This window comes from Chiloscyllium plagiosum, unplaced genomic scaffold, assembly GCF_037043375.1.
Source record: "Chiloscyllium plagiosum isolate Xiang-an unplaced genomic scaffold, Cpla_swu_hap1 HiC_scaffold_11, whole genome shotgun sequence".
In the NCBI taxonomy this organism is placed as follows: domain Eukaryota; kingdom Metazoa; phylum Chordata; class Chondrichthyes; order Orectolobiformes; family Hemiscylliidae; genus Chiloscyllium; species Chiloscyllium plagiosum.
This window is the reverse complement of record NW_028270149.1, coordinates 19,867,726-19,889,802: the sequence shown is the minus strand read 5'-3', so window position 1 is coordinate 19,889,802 and position 22,077 is coordinate 19,867,726. Positions and strand designations below refer to the sequence as shown.

At 42.1% G+C, this 22,077-nt stretch overlaps 1 protein-coding gene across 3 annotated transcripts in view; it reads left to right on the top strand.

Annotated features, from left to right (window-relative positions):
• Positions 1-22,077, top strand: part of LOC122557393 (uncharacterized) — a 38,846-nt gene that overhangs the window by 14,389 nt on the left and 2,380 nt on the right. The window contains exons 2-6 of one of the 3 annotated variants that reach the window (XM_043705055.2): positions 2,998-5,722; positions 7,975-8,113; positions 9,426-9,575; positions 11,183-11,283; positions 17,311-17,365. In XM_043705055.2, coding sequence (XP_043560990.1) covers positions 2,998-5,722; positions 7,975-8,113; positions 9,426-9,575; positions 11,183-11,283; positions 17,311-17,365 — 3,170 coding nt within the window. Of the gene's footprint in view, positions 1-2,997; positions 5,723-7,974; positions 8,114-9,425; positions 9,615-11,182; positions 11,284-17,310; positions 17,366-22,077 lie in introns of those variants that run through there. The other 2 variants (XR_015758616.1, XM_087991882.1) reach the window with 2 other exon arrangements.

Genomic DNA, 22,077 nt, shown 5'->3' with positions numbered 1-22,077 from the left:
GGGGGGGAAAGGAAAGGTTGAAGTGTGTGTGTGTGTGGGGGGGGGGGAAAGGAAAGGTTGAAGTGTGTGTGTGGTGGGGGGGGGGAGGAAAGGTTGAAGTGTGTGTGTGTGGGGGGGGGGGAAGGAAAGGTTGAAGTGTGTGTGTGGGGGGGGAAGGAAAGGTTGATGTGAGTGTGTGTGTGGGGGGGGAAGGAAAGGTTGATGTGTTGTGTGTGTGTGTGGGGGGGGGAGAAGGAAAAGGTTGAAGTGTGTGTGTGGGGGAGGGGAAGGAAAGGTTGAAGTGTGTGTGTGTGTGTGGGGGGGGGGGGAAGGAAAGGTTGAAGTGTGTGTGTGGGGGGGGGGGGGAAGGAAAGGTTGAAGTGTGTGTGTGTGTGGGGGGGGGGAAGGAAAGGTTGAAGGGTGTGTGGGGGGGGGAAGGAAAGGTTGAAGTGTGTGTTTGTGTGGGGGGGGGGAAGGAAAGGTTGAAGTGTGTGTTTGTGTGGGGGGGAAGGAAAGGTTGAAGTGTTGGTTGTGTGTGTGTGGGGGGGAAGGAAAGGTTGAAGTGTGTGTGTGTGGGGGGGGGAAGGAAAGGTTGAAGTGTGTGTGTGTTGGGGGGTGGAAGGAAAGGTTGGTGTGTGTGTGTGGGGGGGGGGGAAGGAAAGGTTGAAGTGTGTGGGGGGGGTGAAGGAAAGGTTGAAGTGTGTGGGGGGGGGTGTGAAGGAAAGGTTGAAGTGTGTGGGGGGGGTGAAGGAAAGGTTGAAGTGTGTGGGGGGGGTGAAGGAAAGGTTGAAGTGTGTGGGTGGGGGGTGAAGAAAGGTTGAAGGTGTGTGGGGGGGGGGGAAGGAAAGGTTGAGGTGTGTGTGTGGGGGTGGGGGGTAGGAAAGGTTGAAGTGTGTGGGTGGGGGGTGAAGGAAAGGTTGAAGTGTGTGGGGGGGGGTGAAGGAAAGGTTGAAGTGTGTGGGGGGGGAAGGAAAGGTTGAAGTGTGTGGGGGGGGGAAGGAAAGGTTGAAGTGTGTGGGGGGGGAAGGAAAGGTTGAAGTGTGTGTGTGGGGGGGGGGAGAAGGAAAGGTTGAAGTGTGTGTGGGGTGGGGGGAAGGAAAGGTTGAAGTGTGTGTGGGGGTGGGGGGGAAGGAAAGGTTGAAGTGTGTGTGGGGTGGGGGGGAGGGAAAGGTTGAAGTTGTGTGGGGTGGGGGAAGGAAAGGTTGAAGTGTGTGTGTGCGTGGTGGGGGGGGAAGGAAAGGTTGAAGTGTGTGTGCGTGGGGAAGGAAAGGTTGAAGAGTGTGTGCGTGGGGGAAGGAAAGGTTGAAGTGTGTGTGTGCGTGTGGGGGGGGGGGAAGGAAAGGTTGAAGTGTGTGGGTGTGTGTGGGTGGGGGGAAGGAAAGGTTGAAGTGTGTGGGTGTGTGTGTGTGGGGGGGGGAAGGAAAGGGTGAAGTGTGTGTGTGTGTGGGGGGGGGGAAGGAAGGTTGAAGTGTGTGTGTGGGGGGGGGAAGGAAGGTTGAAGTGTGTGTGTGGGGGGGAAGGAAAGGTTGAAGTGTGTGTGGGGGGGGGAAGGAAAGGTTGAAGTGTGTGGGGGGGAAGGAAGGGTGAAGTGTGTGTGTGTGGGGGGGGAACGAAAGGTTGATGTGTGTGTGTGTGTGGGGAGGGGGAAGGAAAGGTTGAAGTGTGTGTGTGTTGTGAGCTGCCAGACGAGTCTCAATGTACAGTTTTAAATATTTAAAAGGCATCTGGATGGGTATATGAACAACAAGAGTTTAGACAGATATGGTGAAAGTGCTGGCAAATGGCACTAAATTAATAGAGAATGTCTGATTTGCATGAATAAGTTGATTAAAGGATGTGTTTCTGTGCTATGCATCTTTGACACAATGTTTGAATCGTTCTATTTTGGTTTAGCCGTTGCCCCTAATCACTCTTTCACCTTTGGTTGCATTGTTCTTACCAGCCTTTGTGTATAAATTGTTCATTTGGAGAATTAAAAAGAAACATCCATGGGTAATGTGGTGATGGAGGGGGCAATATAAAGTTCAGATGTGTGTAAGAGCAGTGGATACAAAAATGTGGACTTGAAGGCTAAATAGCATACTTCTGCTCCTAAGTCCCATACCTGTGTTCATGCGGAGATTGCATATGCTATCACTTCCAAACTCAGTTCCTAGCTTGGGTGCCAAATTTTGGATTGTCTCGCAACTTTAATGTACTAGTGAAATACTCAGTCTAGAGTATCTGATGTGCCTGGAATTTGTTCCTGCTAATTTCCATCTTCACGTACATCACTTTGATTTTTTTTTGGCCCCTGTTTTGTTACTTTATACTTTCACCCTGATTGCTCTGACTTTAAAACCTTATTTCCTCCTGTTTTACTTTTTTGTCCTTGTCACTTTATAGTATGAATGATTCCAACTCCTTGATAACATCTTGAGGTAAACTTATTGCTACTTTTGCCAATACATTATTCTCTCTCCAACATTTTTCCTTTTAACTGTATCTTTTCCACCAATCTTGTCCTTGCTGAAATTTTGCCTTTGCTTGAAATTGATCTCTGTATCTTCTATTTCTAACTCTGTATCTTTTTTAACTCCCCTTAATCCACTAGGGTGAAGAATGAATGTCTAGAGCCCCAACATATGTCCCGTATGCTTCTAGTTTTTCTAAGTACCTTTGTCAAAATTTGTTTGTCTTTTATAATTCTTGATTTTCAGAGAGGTCAAATTAGAATGACGGAAGACTTTTGTTTGTTTTCAGTCTTGGAGCCAATAGAAGTAATTCTAAAAATAAACTTGATTTTGTTTTTTTTTTGCATGAAATAATTAGTTAGCTGATCTTCAGATTTTGCTATCAAATGTACACATTTTTATCACTACAATCTTGTTTCTTTGCTTGCCTTGTCTCAATGTACAGTTTTAAAACAATGTTGCTGATCACCTAATGTTCGTTCCCTTATTTTTCCCCTTTGTTTCTTCCCCCCCCCCCCCCCCCCCCCATCCCTGAAAAATCATGCCGATAAACATCATTGTGCAGGCTTAAGTCAAGGAAATCATATTTAGATGTATCCAAGCATCGTGTTTCCACTGGCACCTCAAGTAATACAGTTGCTTTCCCAACTACTAGCACGAATCATGAAGCTGCATCACAGCACAGACTTTCACTCCTGACCAGAAAAAGTCCAGCAGCAGGATGTTCAAAAAAGCTACTGCCTAAATTGAAACAGACTATTAATGCTAACAACTTGAAAGCTTTTGAGAAACAAGTGCCAAGAACACCAAGTGTCTCCACTGTCAAAAAGGGGCGTTTTAGCACAGGCTCCTTCACTCTAAATTCTACTCAAACGTTGGATGAAAAAGTGGATACTGAATTCAAAACAGATGCGCACTCCAATGAAAATTCTTTGAATGCAACGTTTTGCCTACCAAGTTCTGAAGCCACATGTATGAGGCACATTCCTCAAAAAGAAGATTTGGATATGATCCTACATCAAAACTTGCCCAACGTTGGTATTTCTAAAGGTAGACCTGAACAGGAACAAATAGAATCAAACGTTTGCCCTCTTCCTCTTGTAGAACCAAGTAACTTGACACCTTTATTCACCAGTTTCATTGCAGAAGAATGTCTACATATAGCTGCTGAATTAAATGAAAAAAGGGAAACCTATCCTCCTCTTACACTTGGTACAGCAAATCCAATTCCAGTGACTGGTGTTTCCATGATAAGTGAGGAACCAATACCATTGGATAGTTCTATCTACTCCTGCTGCTGTTCTAACACCTCTCCAGCAAAATTGGCACTTCTCTGCCACTCCAAATTGCAAGAAAATATCTTGGAGGATATGAGTAGTCAGCAAAAACTAGCAGAAATCAAAACTGGAGACTTAACTGTTGGTACTAGAATGAGTAATGACTATATTGAGACTGGAGCTCTGCCTTGGTCCCCTCCAGAAAATTTGATACAATTCAATGAAACTATAACACAAAGTAACTTAAATGATGAGGAAGATACTGCTCTAAAGCATGATGTTTATTCTAGCAATGTCCTGAATGAGTCACCTCTATCCAATGTAGAGTATATCCAGTTAAATGTACCTAAAGTGATGAATGATGCATCAATCACATTTTCAGACACAAAGAATGATGCCTCTTCATGTTTTGTGCCAGCCAAGATCCAGTCTAATTCCAATTTGTCCCTTTCGAAGGTAGATTTGGTATTGAGTGAAAGAAGCTTGTTAAGTGATGAAAAACAAATTTTACCAAAGCACAGAAGTTTTGAAAATGAACTTGAGCCACCTGATTTGTTAGGTTGCACGCCGTCTCTCTCTTTGTCAACAGATTTAATCCAGTTGGATGATACAGTAACAGTGCAAGATAAAAATGTAACATTTGTTTTATCAAAGGACGAAAACAGTTTTCAAAAAAGCCTTCAGACTTCTGCCTTATCTAATTTTAAGCAGTCCATGTCTCCACAAGATTTATTGCAATTAAATGTTACTATGAATGTGGATGACTTAAAAAATGCAACTTGTGATACCTCAAAATATAAAGATTTAGGAAATGATCTCCGTTGCAAGCTGCCTGTATCCATGAGGGAAGAGATTCAATTAAATGCTACCATGATTTTGAATGACCATAAAAATGCAACATTTATTGCTTCAAAGCATGAAGGCTGTCTTACAAATGATATTTTGTCTAATTTGGAACAGTCTCTAACTACAACCAACCAAGATGAGTTAAATAGGATAATAACTGTCAGTGATTGCAAGGATGCAACATTTGTTGCACCAAAACTTAAAGATAGTTTGGCAAATAATCCAAACAAAACAACCAACTTGGCCGATTACAAACTCTCTCTATCTTCAGAGTCCAATGAAGTCAGACTGACTCCAAAGAATCTTAAGCTTGTGAGAAAAGCTGAAGCTCTGACTTCTGGATCAGAGTTGGAGCAAGTAAAGATGAGTGGCAAAAATAATCACTCCAGTTTGTCGCTGAACTTCGGGAAGGGCAGTTATTCTACAGGTATGGAGAAACGATCAAATGAAGTAAAGCCAGGTGATGTCTGCATTTCTGTAGAATTGCATAAAGGAGCTTGTGCAGTAGAAACAAGTCTCCCTTTCATAGACTCCTCCCAGAAAAAGGAACAAAGTATTTGCGAGCATGCAGATTCCTTTCATGATCTGGTGAGTTCAGAATGGGCTCCAAACTGCATTTCTACTCCATGCCTTGCTGGGAAAACTACTTTTCCAGAATATCTGCAACTTGACCGTTCTTTCCTGGCCTCATCCTCCACCCTTCAGGCTGATGTAAGTGATGGATTGGGCAAGTGCCCAAATGAACAAGACAAGACCATAGATGTTGCCAAAAGCTCTGGCACTGAAGTCACTGAAGCTAAATCCAGTGGTAGAAAAACATCAAATGCACCTAGCCAACGATTGCAGCAAACCAAAATGGGAAGTGAGAATTCCTTAAAACTCATTTATCTCCCAGCAGCCAAAAAGAAAAATATTACTGAAGCATCAGTGTCTGAACTATGCAAATCTGGAGTTCAGAAGGATATTGTACCATCTTCAGCTCAAACATGTAAAATAGGCTCTTCTGTCAAAAGAGGAAAACCTTCAATTCAACCACCTGGTTTTTCCAAGTTGTGCCTTCCAAAGCCTCGTCAGCTTTCAGGAAGGCTGGGCCGTGCAGTAGCAACTGGACAAATGTTAGGAAATAACAACAAGATTCCACCATACCACATTAGAGTCAATACCAAAGTAAGTTGTGGTTTCACACTCTCCTTCTATACCATTTTATATTTCACTAAAGCAATGCATCTCTTTTTGTAGTGGCTAACGTTATGTACAAGTAGTATAAGGTTTTAACTGATACACAACTCTTATCATCGAGAGATACAGCAGGGAATCAGACCCCTCGGTCCAACTTGTCTATGCCGACCAGATATCCTAGATAAATCTCGTCCCATTTGCCAACATTTGGTCCATATCCTTCATATAACCATCCAGATGCCTTTTTTAAATGTTGCAGTTGTACCAGCTTCCACCACTTCCTCTAGCAGCTCATTCCATTCATGCACCACCTTCTGTGTGGAAAAGGTTGTCCCTTAGATCCCTTTTAAATCTTTACCTTGCGCTAAACCTATGGCTTCCAGTTGGGGACCCCCCGCGCCGCCCCCCCAAAACCTGGAGAAAAGACCTTATCTATTGACCCTATCTGTGCCATGATCACCTTTTATAAACCTCTGTAAAGTCACCCCACCCACCCAAGGCTCTGATGCCCATGGGGAAATTGGCCCCAATCTATTCAGTCTCTCCCGATAGCTCAAACTCTATAAACCTGGCAGTACCCTTCAATCTTTTCTGAACCCTTTCAAGTTTTGCAACCTCCTTCCAATAGCAGGAAGATCAGAATTGCATGCAGTTTTCCAGTATTGGCTTAATTAATGCCATGTATAGCTGCAACATTACCTCCCAACCCATATACTGTATGCCCTGACCAATAAGGGCAAGCATACCAAACACCACCTTTGCCACCTTATCTACCTGTGACTACATTTTCAAGGAACTATGAATCTACACTACAGTCTTTTGGCAACACTCACCAGGACCTTACCATTAAGTGTATAAGTTCTACCTGATTTACCCTACCAAATTGTAGCACCTCACATTTATCTAAACTAAATTCCATTTGCCTTCCCTTGTCCCATTGGCCAATCTAATCAAGATCCCATTGTACTCTGAGGTAACCTTCACTGTCCACTTACCTCTAATTTTGGTGTCATCTGCAAACTTTAGTAACCATATGTACCATATTCCCATCCAAATGGCTTATATAAATGATGAAAAGCAGTGGACTCTGCACTGATCTTTGGGGCACACAGTTGGTCACAGGTGTCATGTCTGAAAAGCAACAATTCACCACCACCCTCTGTGTTCTACCTTTGCAGTTCTGTATCCAAATAGTGAATTCTCCCTCTATTGTGTGATCTAACCTTGCTAAGCAGTTACCTTGTCAAACACCTTATTGGAGTCCATATATATCACGTCCACCCACTGCCCTCATCAATCCTCTTTACTACTTCAGAAAACTCAAATCATAGTTTGAGACACCAATTTCTCACACACAAAGCCATGTTGACTATCCCTAATCAGTCCTTGCCTTTCCAAATACATGTAAATCCTGTCACTCAGGATTCCCTCCAACTTGCTCACCACTGATGTTAGGCTACTGGTCTGTAGTTCCCTGGCTCTTTGTTAAATAGTGGTAATACGTTAGCCAACCTCCAGTCTTCTGACATCTTGCGAGTGGTTATTGATGATACAAATATCACAACAAGGGGTTCGTCAATATCTATCTTAGCTTCCCACAGAGTTCTAGGGCACACACAATCAGGTTCTGGAGATTGATGCACCTTAATGTGTTTTAAGACTTCTAGCACCACTTCTAATATGGATATTTCTTAAGATGTTGCTATTTATTTCCCCATGTTCTGTATCTCCATGTCCTTCTCCACAGTAAACACTGGTCAGACATCGGAGCTTGGAATAATGTTTTCTTCTCTTCAACCCCCACATCTGTGGTTGTTTTTTTTTTCTCCCCCCGCAGATTATTATTTTTCTACATTTACCTGATGCATTGTTTCTTTAAGGTTTCCAGAGTTCAGAATTTGTGGTTGTTGGAAATGAGGTTGATGTTCTGCTTGTTCATAATGTGAGTTTTAATCTTTTGGGTCAATTATGGCATGACAACAGGTCTCTTGAAACTTGCTATTTCTATTTATCTTCAATCAAATTGTTTGGATATGTTATGAACCCCTTCCAGAACAGGTGCAACGTAAACCCTGACCTTTTAGACCACAAGTAGGGACAGAACCACTGAGACAAGAGCTTTGGGATTGCTATTTGTGTGTCTGAACATAATCAAATCAAGGTGTTAATATTAGTTTCTGGAATTGGAATAATTCTTTCAATGGGGAAATATTTGGTTTATCAAGCCTGTTTTCTTTCAGATGTCTCCCAAAATCAAATCTACGCCTCCTTTAACTAAAGCTATCTCAAAGATACCTGGCGTGAAGAGAACATCTTCAGTGGTATCGTCAAAATTAACTGTGTCGGAAACACAAAAATCAGCAGAACTTTTTAATATAGGTAATTATGGGATGTTGTAACTATTGTAATATGTATTAATGCGCATCAATTAAATTGGGGAAGGATACTGAGAAAACATGCTGAACTACTATAGTACTTGATACTGTTTGCTTATTGCTTCCTACTACAGGTTCATGCAGATTCATGAACTAAACTGTATTGCTGAGGTACCTAGATTCTTAAACTGCCCTGAACTATTGCTGGGAGAGAGACTAAACTTTTTTAAACACAACTCTGATATCCTCTTGAAATTTGTTCAATCTTTTTTTTTATCGATCTGAAAACTAAGTTACTGCCTTTGTATGGTTACTCTACCTGTTCTCACAGTATAAATACTTTTCCGTTAACACCATAGGAATCTGCAATCATCTGCTTTTGTCAAATGTTGGATTTAGTCACTGTTCAGGAAGAACTCCCTAACCTTGCTCTTCTTTTAGAAAATAAATCTTTCAAAGGAGTAACCAACAGCCATCTGTCTGCATTTTTGATATGTGTTTAAAAAAGGATAAAGAGCACATGCCAACAAAAAATCCAAAAGTATTCTATGGGAAGTGAAAAAGATGATCAATGTTGTTACTACCTAGTAAAAGCAATATTTTGGGACTGAACAAAATCAGTTGTTCTGCAAAGCTAAATTTACAGCTGTCCAGCGTTAACCTACATAAAAGCCACCTGCCATTCTAACCTTGTTCAAATTGCTATGTGTTATTAGACTATTATTCAACGCTTACTAGTATTAAAAAGATTGGAATTGATCCATAAGTGACTCTAATAATTATTACGTTTTAATGTGTTATGCTGCAATTCAGATATTTTTCTTCAAGTTTTGTAGTTTATTTTTGCTATATGCCATTTTAACTTTTTGAATGATAATACTGTCTGGTTGCTTTTTAACATGACACTTAAATCCCATCTAGGATATTTTTTGATCTGTCAATTTTGTTGTAGTACTTCAGCTAGCATCCAAGATAATAGCAAAACTTGGTTGAGCTGGTCATTTTTAAACTATAAGATTGATGCCAATATTGCATGTGCTTCGTCTGGGCATCCTCTCCAATAGGTGAGATAAGTAGTATTGTACCAGCTTAACCAGAATTAATTTAAGAGCTATAAACAGTTTTAATTTCAATTTTTTTTCAAAATTTTCTTCAGATCCCCATCATTCAAGTGGCTATTTATTCCATTCAACTTGGGTGGGGATTAGGAACGTCACAATTTCTGAAGCTTCTCTTTTTTTCCCCTTCCAGTTTTTACTCGGGTTTTTTTCTTGCATTTTTTTTGGGTTTACTATTTTAAAATTTATCTTACACAGGTATGGCTGACCCTCCACCTGCTATCAGAAAAACAAGCAAACCTTTAGTTTTAGACTCCCAAAATGTTGTGACTGGCATAAAACGCCCAAACAGTGCAGTGGAACAGAAGAGAAGACTATATCCATCCCCAAAGAGGTCAAAGACAGCTGGTATGGGTTTAATAATTTATTTTTCTGACTGCAGAGAATAGGGCCCTTTATACTTACAGATGTTGCTTTGAAAACATGTGCCATTCTGCAAATCCAACAAACCATCTTAACATGGTTGTAGGTATGCACTCTATGTAGCAGATATTACTATATTGCAAAATCACATCCAATGTTGACAGTTAAGTTGTTCAAGCCGGCCGTGGAGTGTAAAATCACTAGGCTTAGCAAGCTTGTTGTGAACAGCTGAAGGGGACATGTTTCATACAATCTGTGGGACGTACAGCCTCCTACATGTTGGCACTACAATTGTTGCATTCTTACTCCTTTGTGTGATGGGTAGAATGACTGTCTTTTTAGCTTGATACCAGTATCTTATTTATGGTGAACACCACTCATTGCTGCTGTGCAGCTCAGGTTTGTAGAGTGGCTAACTTAACTTACATTTGAGCAAAAAGTAATCTTACTTTCCAGAGTAATTCTAATTGGTTTTATAGTTTGATTGTAGCTTTTTTTGGGCAAGGTTTCCTGTTGGGATACATAACAAATGTTGCATCCTATTGCAGATGCATTATCTTTTGTCTATTGACTGCTTGGCACTCATTCTTTTTGCAATTATTGAAATCAATATTTTAAAGTTAAGTATTTACAGAATCCATTTGGGAGAAAATAAATGAACTGAAGGTGAGTACTCATCCATTCATTTGATATGTACTTGAAAATATGAAGCAACCCTTTTAGTTCTTTTGGGTTTCAATGTCTATTCAAATGTTCATTTTAGTTTTTCTTGAATAAGTCATACCCTGCTTCCTCAGACTTTTCTTGTATACCTGTCAAAGGGACAGCTGAGATTATCAAGATTTGAAGAAAATATTTGAATATTTTAGAACAATATTAAGTTTTGCTTTACGTATCGAGTGGTTTCACTATCTTGGGATTATCTTCCTTAAATCATTTAATTTAGCTTTTTGATTAGCAAAGGGATTAAGGGTTAAGAGGAGAAGGCAGAAGAGTAGAATTGAGAAACATGTATCAGTCACGATTGAATGACCAACTTGATTAGCAGAATGGCCTAATATGGGTTTTAATTTGCTGATTCACTTGTTGTGAAACTATTGCAATTGGAACGTAAATTGAAAGTTGGTGCTTTCCTTCCTCATTTTTTTGGCTTTAATGAGAGGGTACAAGGTTTATCTGCTCCATTGTACAAAATGTGGGGCCACTGACCCCATGATTTTAAATCTTTGTTTTTAGTTTCTTTTTTACTTTCATAGGTGCCTTTTACACTCGAGATCAGTGAATTGTTTAAGCTTTCAACAATTTTCAGTTGTACATTTAGCAAATTGCGCTCCAAAATTGGTTGTTCTGTTGTTTTTCTGCCGTGGATGATTTTTTTAATCATTCGAACAGATTGAATAAAAGAATTTTCTGGGCACTGCAATTTAACACTTCTAATATTCTAATTTTGTGGCTGCTCCCAACTCTGGCGAAACTGCATAGTTATGAAAAATTCCTGTGAGACCTGGTGGTTCTGAAGTTGAGTATCATATTACTTTGATTTTTGCTTTTTCTAAAAAAAAAACATTCTGTTAAAACAGCTACTTTTGCAGGTGAGGTGGCGATCAAACAGACAAAACTAAAACAGTTACTGGGGAACTCTAAACAGAAGATGACAAGAAAGAGTCTGACATCTGAATCAAAAGTCAAAGTGGTATGAAAATGACTTTGAATGTAAAAATAGTACTGACGGGAAGACTTTTTACTGTCTAGGTCAAAACATCGACACTCTTGCTCCTCTGATGCTACCTGACCGGTTGTGCTTTTCCAACATCACACTTCCAGTCTCTGAAATCTGGCCTGGTGCATTTTTCATACCAAATGGCATGACTTTAAACTGATATAGTCCATTCAGCATTATAAAAGCCAAAATTGCCTTCACTCTTTCTGACAAAGGTACCTGTGTTAGAAACCAAATCAATAAAATTTAGACGAGACCACCAAAACTGTAAACAAAACAATTTATTCTACGATCTTGCAAGAAAGGGCATCAAATGCAGAAGCAATTGAGCAATGAACATTCAAACTAATACAGTTATACTTTTGAGCTGCGTGAGGTCACCTCTCCCGACTTTTACATTACCCAATCTTTCTTGTTGTATTCTACCACTACCCAGTTGCGCTCTGCCCTTATTGCCCCCTTTTCTCCAAGTTGGCAACCTTTCCCTCTGTAAGTGCTGACATAAGGCTAAACTTGTATCTTGATGTTCTTTTACTTTGCTTGTAACATCTTCCATTGTTCATAAGTACATTCCATTCTTGAAAATACATTTTAACCTGTATCTTTTTCATGCTTGGTTTATGCGTTTCAGCTGTCTCAGCTATTTTGCTGAGACTATTATTTAAAATAATTATTTGCTTTAATAATTCTGCACTAAAGTTAATATTTAATTATGCACAATTATTCATTAAAGATAAAGATACATTTCCCTAATGCTTGCCTAGCTGATATTTTTCTTGTACCCCTTTTCTGCACATACACTCTCTTGCTTTTCTATTTCTGCAAAAACAACACACTTCCCCATTTCTTATACCTGCCAGTATCCTCTGAGCAAGTCCAACTTAGAAATATAAGTTGCTTGTTCCACCTCTCCAATACGGAATTGGATGTGCATCAGTCTTTATAACTGTGTTGTCTTTGCGATAGACCGCACTACCACTGGGTACGTTTTTAGGTTTGGCACCATTACTATGGGTGAGCACCAGTCACTGTAACTCCCTTTGATTATGTCATCTTGGAGCATGCGTTCAATCTCCTTTTGAACCTGTGCCAACTTTTGAGGGATATGCCTACATGGATGTTGCTCAATTGGAACAGCATCTCTATATCTACATCATGCATAATTAGGTTAGTATTTCCACACCTCTTTCCCATGTAATTGGAATAACTCTTTCTTTCAGATCATTTTTGATTTTTCTCTGGAAGGTAACTCAATTTATCCCAGTTTTTGACAACTTCCTCATTATCCGATTTAATTTGAGGAATGTCCAATTCAGAATCCTCTGCTGTGATCAAGAACACATTCTTCTCTTGCTTTCCTTCCTGTCAAAATGCCTTTTGAGCATATTCACATGACAGAGATTTCTTTCTATCTGGAGTCCCTATCAAGTAGTTCATCTCACTCAATTTCCACGAAACCTTGCTTTTTAGAGGTTCATCTATCCATTGCAAGTAACACTAATATCTTATTACCGATAGCAAAATTGTGAATTTTTGATTTCTTGTCCACTTCCTGTTTCATTGTATGCTGTGATACTTTTAAATGTTGTCTAGCCAACTCCCCAGATCTATTTAATTTTTCCTGAATGTTTGACACAGTCCAAAAATGTGGTCTCTGAATTCTAACTTACTAATTTCTCTGTAATCAATTTTGAGTGGTTCTCTCGCTTCATCCCCAAAAATGGACTGAATTTCAAATGGACTGAAGTTGGTGGATTCATTCGGTGCATCTCTGATCACAAAGTACAAACAAAAGTCCCTTATCCCAATCATCTGGATAGCCTTAGCTATAAGCCCTCAACATGGTCTTTAACGTCTGATGCCTCCTTTCTAGTGCTTCCTGCGACTTAGGATGGTATGCAGTAGATTTGAATTTTTTTATTTCTAAGCTATACATAACTTCCTTGAATATTTTTGATGCAAAGTTTTACCCTTGATCTGATTTGTATCTCCTGTGGGTAGTCTGTATCTATATTTTTAAAAAACAAAGTTGAGTAACTCCTCTACAATTCTCCTAGCTCTGCTATTGTGTAATGGAACAGCCTCTGGAAATCTGGTGGACACATCCATTATTGTTAACAAAAACTGATTCCCAATTTTAAATTTTAGGTAGGAGTCCTATGCAATCAATTAAGACTCTTGTAAAAGATTCCTCAAATGCAGCCATAGGTATTAAAGTTACAGGTTTTATTACTACCTGTGGTTTTCCAATTCCCTGACATTCCCCCTTCCACTCCACCAAGGACATGCAAGTCCTTGGACTCCTCCATCGCCAGACCATAGCAACATGACGGTTGGAGGAAGAGCGCCTCATCTTCCGCCTAGGAACCCTCCAACCACAAGGGATGAACTCAGATTTCTGCAGTTTCCTCACTTCCCCTCCCCCCACCTTGTCTCAGTCCCAACCCTCGAACTCAGCACCACCTTCCTAACCTACAATCTTCTTCCTGACCTCTCCGCCCCCACCCCCACTCCGGCCTATCACCCTCGCCTTTACCTCCTTCCACCTATTGCATTTCCAACGCCCCTCCCCCGAGTCCCGAGTCCCTACCTTTTATCTTAGCCTGCTTGGCACACCTTCCTCATTCCTGAAGAAGGGCTCGTGCCCAAAACGTTGATTCTCCTGTTCCTTGGATGCTGCCTGACCTGCTGCGCTTTTCCAGCAATACATTTTCAGCTCTCCATTCCCTGACATGTGTGACAAAATTTAACTAGTCGAGAATGCAGTGCTGGAAAAGCACTGCCAGTCAGGCAGTATCCAAAGAGCAGGCAAATTGACAATTTGGGCGTAAGCCCTTCAGGAATGCTGCCTGATTGGCTGTGCTTTTCCATCACCACACTCTTGACTCTGATCTCCAGCATCTGCAGTCTTCACTTTCTCCCAAATTCAACTACATCCTTGTGCAGTCCAGGCCAGAAAACTATTTTTGTATTTTAGCTTGGGTTTTTCTCACTTCTAAATGACCCCATGTGGAAGCTCATGTGCCATTCTCAACACCTTTTTTTTCTAATTCACTGGCAATGTGACTTGAACTTCTGTCCATTTCTCATCTGGCTGAATGTGCGATGGTCTCCATTTCCTCATTAAGACATCATTTTTACGATAATGACATTCAGAGATACATTCAGATTCTTTGTGTATGCCTTTTGATACAATTGCTTTAAATGTTCATCTATCTGCTTCTGGTTTGTGTCAACCATTTGATCAAACAGGGTCTCTGCTAATTTCACTTTAACTTTTATCTTTGATCTCTCTCTTGTTTCAACTGGTGACTTTGTGGCCTTAATACCAGACAGTCAAGAAAAATACTAAGATGTGTGCCCTGGAATAGTTGCCTGAGTTTCCACTGGCTTTTCAACCACAGTAGGTAGCAGTCCTACCTGTGATCCAGCTATATTGTTAGTAAGGATAAATTGTATTCCTAGAGCTGAAAGTTTGTCCAGTACTCCAACCATGACTTCACTCTTCACTGGATGCTCTGACCTCATTCTAGATAATTGACCACTACTTGTCTCACTGTAAATTCCTGTTACTCGCTCCTTTTCTGGTAATAGTCTTTCAGAGGGACACAGCTCCTCATTTTTCAATATCACAGATTGAGGATCCTATGTCTCTTAATATTGTAACCTTTACCTTTGTAGGTATGTTGTTTAAGAAGGTCTGGCACTTCCTCCTTAACCAACCTCTGACTAGCTTGTACATTCTAGTGCAGCTTTCTAAACTCCACTGTGCTTTCTGTTACCACTCGAACTAAATTCACCGGCTTAACCTGTTTTTCTATATCTGGCTTCCCAGGGCTTTTCTTAACCTAACACTGATTTTGTGTGGCCTACTTTATTGCAGTGAAAACACTGGAGTTTTTTAATTTCTCTGCTCCCTTCAAGGGTTTCCTTTTTACCCTGTGATAAATTATCTATATGATCGCCTCCGGGATCTACCTTTCCCTTTCCATGTGAGGGTTTTTCTTTTCCCCAGTTTCTATCCCTCATGGATTTGGAATCCGAACTTGGGTTTATGAGTTGTCCATAAATCAATTGGGCGGCACGGTGGCCCAGTGGTTAGCACTGCCGCCTCACAGCGCCAGAGACCCGGGTTCAATTCCCGCCTCAGGCAACTGTCTGTGTGGAGTTTGCACATTCTCTCGTGTCTGTGTGGGTTTCCTCCGGGTGCTTCAGTTTCCTCCCACAGTCCAAAAATGTGCAGGCCATGCTAAATTACCTGTAGTGTTAGTTGAAGGGATGTAAATGTAGGGGAATGGGTCTGGGTGGGTTGCTCTTCAGAGGGTCGGTGTGGACTTGTTGGGCCGAGGGGCCTGTTTCCATGCTGTAAGTTAATCTAATTTAATCAGCTATTTCAACTGCTCATCTTGCCGTTTTAACACTCTGCTCTTCTGCGTGCGTTCTCACTACTTCAGGAACTGAATTTTGGAACTGGTGACAAAGTGCCAATTTCTGAAGTTCAAACCCCCTCTTTCTTTCCTTCCTTCTCTCTTGTGCTGCTAAAGCAATGCATCCTTTTACTCTTTCCTCTGTTTTTAACCGTAATTCAAGCTGTTTCATTTCTGTTGCCCTTTTCTTGTCTTTTGCCTCTAATTAAAGTTGCTTCATTTTCAATGGAATTTTAGCCATCTCTAAAGATTGATGTATTCCCAGCAAATTTAAATGCTGAGCTACTGCTGTAATTATCTCTCCCTACGGACAAAGGTAACTTCAACTTCAACTTGACTGCTAATACCAGCAGCTTTGCCTTGTTCACCTTGTGTAAAACCCTCAAAGTCACTTCTTTCACCCCCTGAAAACTCTTGGTGACTGAAAGAGTCGTTGCTGTCTAAGCACTATTTAAACCAACCAAATTCAACACCCAGAACAAAAGATACTAACAGTTACCACTTGCTGCCTTAGAGACCAACAATCCTAATCTCAAATTGGAAGTATAGAACAAACCTCAGACAAAGCCCCCCAGTCTGTTATGGACCAGGCCAAACCCCTCAAAACATTTCAAGAAGGTAGGCCAGGTCCTAACTTTAAGAGTTGTTTTAAGCAGGTGTAAAGTGTATATTCCAGGTGAGATGGCACTGGTCAAATCACTTAGTTTTAACAAACCAATTTATGTACAAGATAACCGAAGCACTAACAAAAGAGAACAGAATAAAGAATAACTCAACCTATCTGAAAACCCACCTGATTTTCCCAACTTAATGATGTTGTTCCCAATATTTGCAACAATCCCATAAACATCCCTGGGCACAAAGTAAAATCAAACACAGGGCCTTGCAGGAAAGAAGTCCGAGATCAGCACGGACCTGCTTCTTTGGTCCAGCAGCTTTTATAACACCACTGTTAAAAACCAGACCAGAGAAAAACTGAGCAGAGAACTGGCTGCTCTCCTTTCATTGTACAAGTGTTAGGCTTTCAAGTATTTGAAAGCTATTTCTTGAGGCAGTATCTGTTAGCAATAATCTGGCCCTACTACCCTTCAACTTAGTCTTTTTGGAGGCTGTGTCTTTTATGACCTCTGGGAGGGGGGAGAAAAACACAAAGGACAAAGTAACCTTGTTAAAGGAGCAACATTGTCAAATTTCTCCCCCAGAAACTGATTTGAAAATTACAGTCCGGTCTGTTATTTACAAGTCCCTTATTTGGAGAACTGATTTGTCATGTGTTTACTTTTCATAATCTCATGTTTTGTTCCTTCTGTCTCCAAGACCGTTGGTTTTTTTTTTCAACAAGTAAAGCCATCCTCCACTGGTTACATTTGTTTGTCTATTTGGGATTTCTTGATCCTTGTGGGACATTTTTGTCTCTTTCTCAGAAGCTCTTGCTCACATTGTCCACAATCTCCAGTAATGTGAGAATAAATCTAATGAAGTGTTTTTATATATTTCCATTTTCATGATTTGATGCTTGAAAGAAATTGAAATAGTGGATTCTATTTGTTCTTAATGGATTTTGTCTTTGCAGGTTAAAACTGCAACAGAGGCGTCAACATTTAAATCCAAGCAGGAACTTGAAGTGGGTAAGGCATTTATTTCTCATTACACCGATCTTGGCTATATATATGACCACTTTTTTTAATGAGGTAAATGAGCAGGTTTTTCTTTTCATCCCTCAAGGGCATTAGTTCTCTTTGCTAACATCTGGGTCCAGTGACAAAATTGAGACCACTGTCTCAGTAGTCCAACAACAGTCTCATATAATCATTGTCTGTAGCACATGATTCCATGACAATGACCCAGAAGAGGGTGGTGGTGGAGGGTTGTTTTTTCAGACTGGAGGCCTGTGACCAGTGGAGTGCCACAAGGATTGCCGCTGGGTCCTCTACATTTTGTCATTTACATAAATTTATTTGGATGCGAGCATAAGAAGTACAGTTAGTAAGTTTGCAGTTGACACCAAAATTGGAGGTGTAGTGGACAGCGAAGAGGGTTACCTCACATTACAACAGGATCTTGATCAGATGGGCCAATGGGCTGAGACGTGGCAGGTGGAGTTTAATTCAGATAAATGAGACGTGCTGCATTTTGGGAAAGCAAATCTTAGCAGGACTTATACACTTAATGGTAAGGTCCTCGGGAGTGTTGCTGAACAAAGAGACCTTGGAGTGCAGGTTCATAGCTCTTTGAAAGTGGAGTGACAGGTAAATAGGATAGTGAAGAAGGCGTTTGGTATGCTTTCCTTTATTGGTCAGAGTATTGAGTACAGGAGTTGGGAGGTCATGTTGCAGCTGTACAGGACATTGGCTAGGCCACTGTTGGAATATTGTGTACATTTCTGGTCTCCTTCCTATCGGAAAGATGTTGTGAAACTTGAAAGGGTTCAGAAAAGATTTACAAGGATGTTGCCAGGGTTGGAGGATTTAAGCTATAGGGAGAGGCTGAACAGGCTGGGGCTGTTTTTCCTGGAGCACCGGAGGCTGAGGGGTGACCTTAGAGGTTTACAAAAGTGTGAGGGACATGGGTAGGATAAATAGACAAAGTCTTTTCCCTAGGGTTGGGGAGTCCAGAACTAGAGGGCATAGGTTTAGGGTGAGAGGGGAAAGATGTAAAAGAGACCTGCGGGGCAACCTTTTCACGCAGAGGGTGGTATGTGTATGGAATGAGCTGCCAGAGGAAGTGGTGGAGGCTGGTACAATTGCAATATTTAAGAGGCGTTTGGATGGGTATATGAATAGGAAGGGTTTGGAGGGATATGGGCCGGGTGCTGGCAGGTGGGACTAGTTTGGGTTAGGATATCTGGTTGGCATGGACGAGTTGGACCGAAGAGTCTGTTTCCATGCTGTACATCTCTATGACTATATCTGTCATCCCTAACCCTGGATATGTCCTCTGCCTCTTGCAGGCACAGGTGGTGCAGAGCTGGGAGGGAGTTTTTCTGGGAGTTCCCAACATTGACTATCAACACCGTGAAGTCTCATGATACCAGGTCAAACATCAGCAGGATTGCTGATTGCCATGTACTATCCTCCTTCAGCTGACAAATTGGTGCACCTCCATGTTGAACAATACCAAAAAGAAGCATGGAGGGAGGGGATATTGTGGTCCTGTTCGTGGATTGTCTTGGCTGCAGCACTGGCATTCAAGTTGGTCAGCTCTGAAAGGACATTGCTACAAGACTTAGGTCTGCAGCAGGTGATGAGGGGAAAAACGTGCTGGACTGCATCTGCACCAAGATGCATCTGTTTATGATGGTATTGTTATGAGTCATCGTTGTCCAATCCTTTAGAGATAAAATTCTGCCCTCCCATTGAGAATACCTTCCTTTGTGTTGTGTGGCATTAGTAATATACTAAGTGTGATAAACTTTAAACAGATAAATCAACTCAAGATTGGGCATTTGAAAGGCCATCAGCAGAATCATAGTACAACAAAATCTGCTTCATGGCCTAGCATATCCCCCATTCTACCATTGTTGAGCCAGGTGGTCAATCCTGGTTTAATGAAGAGTGTGGAAGGGCTTGTCAGGAGCATAACCAGGCATACAAAGTGAGATGTTGACTTGGGCAAACTACAAAACGGGACTACTTCTGTGCCAAACAGCATAACCAGCAGCTAGTGGATATTGCTAAGCAACTCAGCAATTGATGGATCAGATCTAAGCAGTGTCCTACTGCATCCAGTTGTGAATGGTGAACTATTCCCTGGAGGATGAAGCTCCACAAATATCCCCATGTTTAAAGGCGAAGGCCAGTAGAGTGAAGGTTTTTGCAACAGTCTTCAGCCAGAACTGCTGAGTGGATAACTCAGCTCAGCTGCCTCTAGAGTGGGATTGCCTGCCTATGATGTGATGGCCATATTTTAAGAGGGTGGTGTCAAGGAGCCCTAGCAAAACTGGAATCAAAGTGCAGCTCTGATGGGAATCATACCTTGCACAAAGGAAGATTGTTGCAGGTCAGTATCTCCACTCCAGCGCATCTCTGCAGGAGTTCCTCGGTAGTGTTCAAGGCCCAACTATCTTCAGCTGCTTCACGATAACCTCATGTCTGTCATAAGATAAGTGGGATATCCACTGACTGAATAATGTTCAACTCCTTTGTGACTCCTCGGATGCTGTATTTGGACATAAGGCTGAGGCAGAGAAGTGTTGAGAGTGTGGTGCTGGAAAAGAGCAGCAGGTCAGGCAGCATCTGAAGAGCAGGAGAATCGATGTTCCGGGTATCAGGCATGAGGCTGGGAGCCTTGGAAGTGGAGAGATAAATGGGAGGGGGGTGGGGCTGAGGGAAGGTAGCTGACAGTGCAATAGGTGGATGGAGGTGCAGGTAATGATACATCAGAGGGGCGGGTGGAGCAGTTAGTTGGGAAGGAAGATGGACAGGTAGGACTGCTTATGAGAGCGATGCCGAGTTGGAAGGTTGGATCTAGGATAAGGTGGGGTTGGGAGGGGAAATAAGGAAACTGGTGAAATCAACATTAATGCCATGGCGTTGGAGGATCCTGAGGCAGAAGATGAGGCATTTTTCCTCCAGGTGTCTGGTGGTTAGGAATTGGCAATGGAGGAGGTCCAGCACCTGCATGTCCCTGGCAGAGTGGGAGGAGAATTTAATGTTCGGCCATGTGGTGGTGTGGTTGGTTGGTACGGGTGTCCGGGAGATGTTCTCTGAAGCACTGTGCAAGTAAGCGTCCTGTCTCCCCATTGTGGAGGAGACTGCATCAGGAACAACGGATACAGTAAATGACATGGAAGTGCAGGTGAAACATTGGATGTAGAATTCTCCTTTTTGGGGTCTTGGATGGAGGTGAGAGAGGAGGTGTGGGTGCAAGTTTTGCAATTCCTGCGGTGGCAGCTACCAGGAGGGTGGGTTGTGGGGGGTGGACATGACGAGGGAGTCACGGAGGGAATGGATTTTGTGGAAAGCGGATGGGGTGGGTAGGGAAATATATCTCTGGTGGGGTCTGTTTGTAGGTGGCATTAATGGCAGAGGATGTATACAAAGGTTGGGGTGGAAGGTGAGGACCGGCAGGTTCTGTCCTTTTTGTGGTTGGAGGGGTGGGGTTTGAGGGTAGAGGTGCGGGAAGTGGATGGGATGTGCTAGAATGCATCATCAACCACGGGAAGGGGAAATTGCTCTCTCTGAAGAAGGAGGCCATCTGGTGTGTTCTGTGTGGAACTGGTACTCCTGGGAGCAGATGTGGTGGAGGCAGAGGAATTGGAAATAAGCTGTGGGAGTTGGGGGGGTTTAATAAGAAGATGTCAGTATTGAGTCAGTCACAGTTGATGGGGAGGGAGGTGTCTGAGATGGTCCAGGTGAATTTAAGGTCAGGGTGGAACATCTTGGAGTTGTGCAACTAGAGGTGGTTGAACAGTTCAATGTGGCGCTGATGCAGTCACCACTGTAGTGGAGGAAAAGGTGGAAAGTGGTGCCGCTGTAACTACGGAAGATGAACTGGTCTATGTAGCCGACAGAGACCGGCATACGTGGGGCCCATCTGGGTGACCATGGCTACCCCTTTTGTCTGGAGGAAGTGGGAGTATTCAAAGGAGAAATTGAGGGTGAGGACCAGTTCAGCCAAATGAATTCGTGTCAGTGGAAGGGTACTGTTGGGGACGTCAGGACAAGAGGCCCTGGTCATGGCGGATGGAGGTGTATGGGGACTGGATGTCCATGGTGAAGATGAGATGTTGGGGGTCGGGGAAACTAAAAGCTTTAGAGGAGGTGGAGGGTGTAGGTGGTGCCCTGAACATATGTGGGGAGTTCCTGGACCGGGGGGAAGAGGACACTGTTGAGATATGTGGAGATGAGTTCAATAGGGCAGGAACAGGCCAAGATGATAGGTGGACCAGAGTAGTCAGGCTTGGGGATCTTGAGAGTAATATGTGCCACAAATGCCAGGCAGTCCAGCCATTTTCCCTTGACATTGAATGCCATTATTTTCACTGAATCCCACAATATCAATATCAATATCCTGTGGTTACCATTGACCAGAAACTGAACTGGGCCAGCCAAGTAGTGGCTATAAGGGTAGGTCACAGGCTAGAAATACTGCAGCAAGTAACTTGCCTCTTACTCTCCAAAGCTTATCCATCAATGAGGCCCATGTCAGAATGAGTGCAACTCCAATAATCCGAAGCTTTACCTACAAAATACACTGCAGAAATTCACCAAAGTTCCTTTAACAGCTCCAGTTATGAAGATGGGTCAGTGGACCCAAAATATTAACTCTGATTTCTCTCCACAGATGTACAGAGATTTTCCAGCAATTTGTGTTGTTTCAGATTTCCAGCATCTGCAGT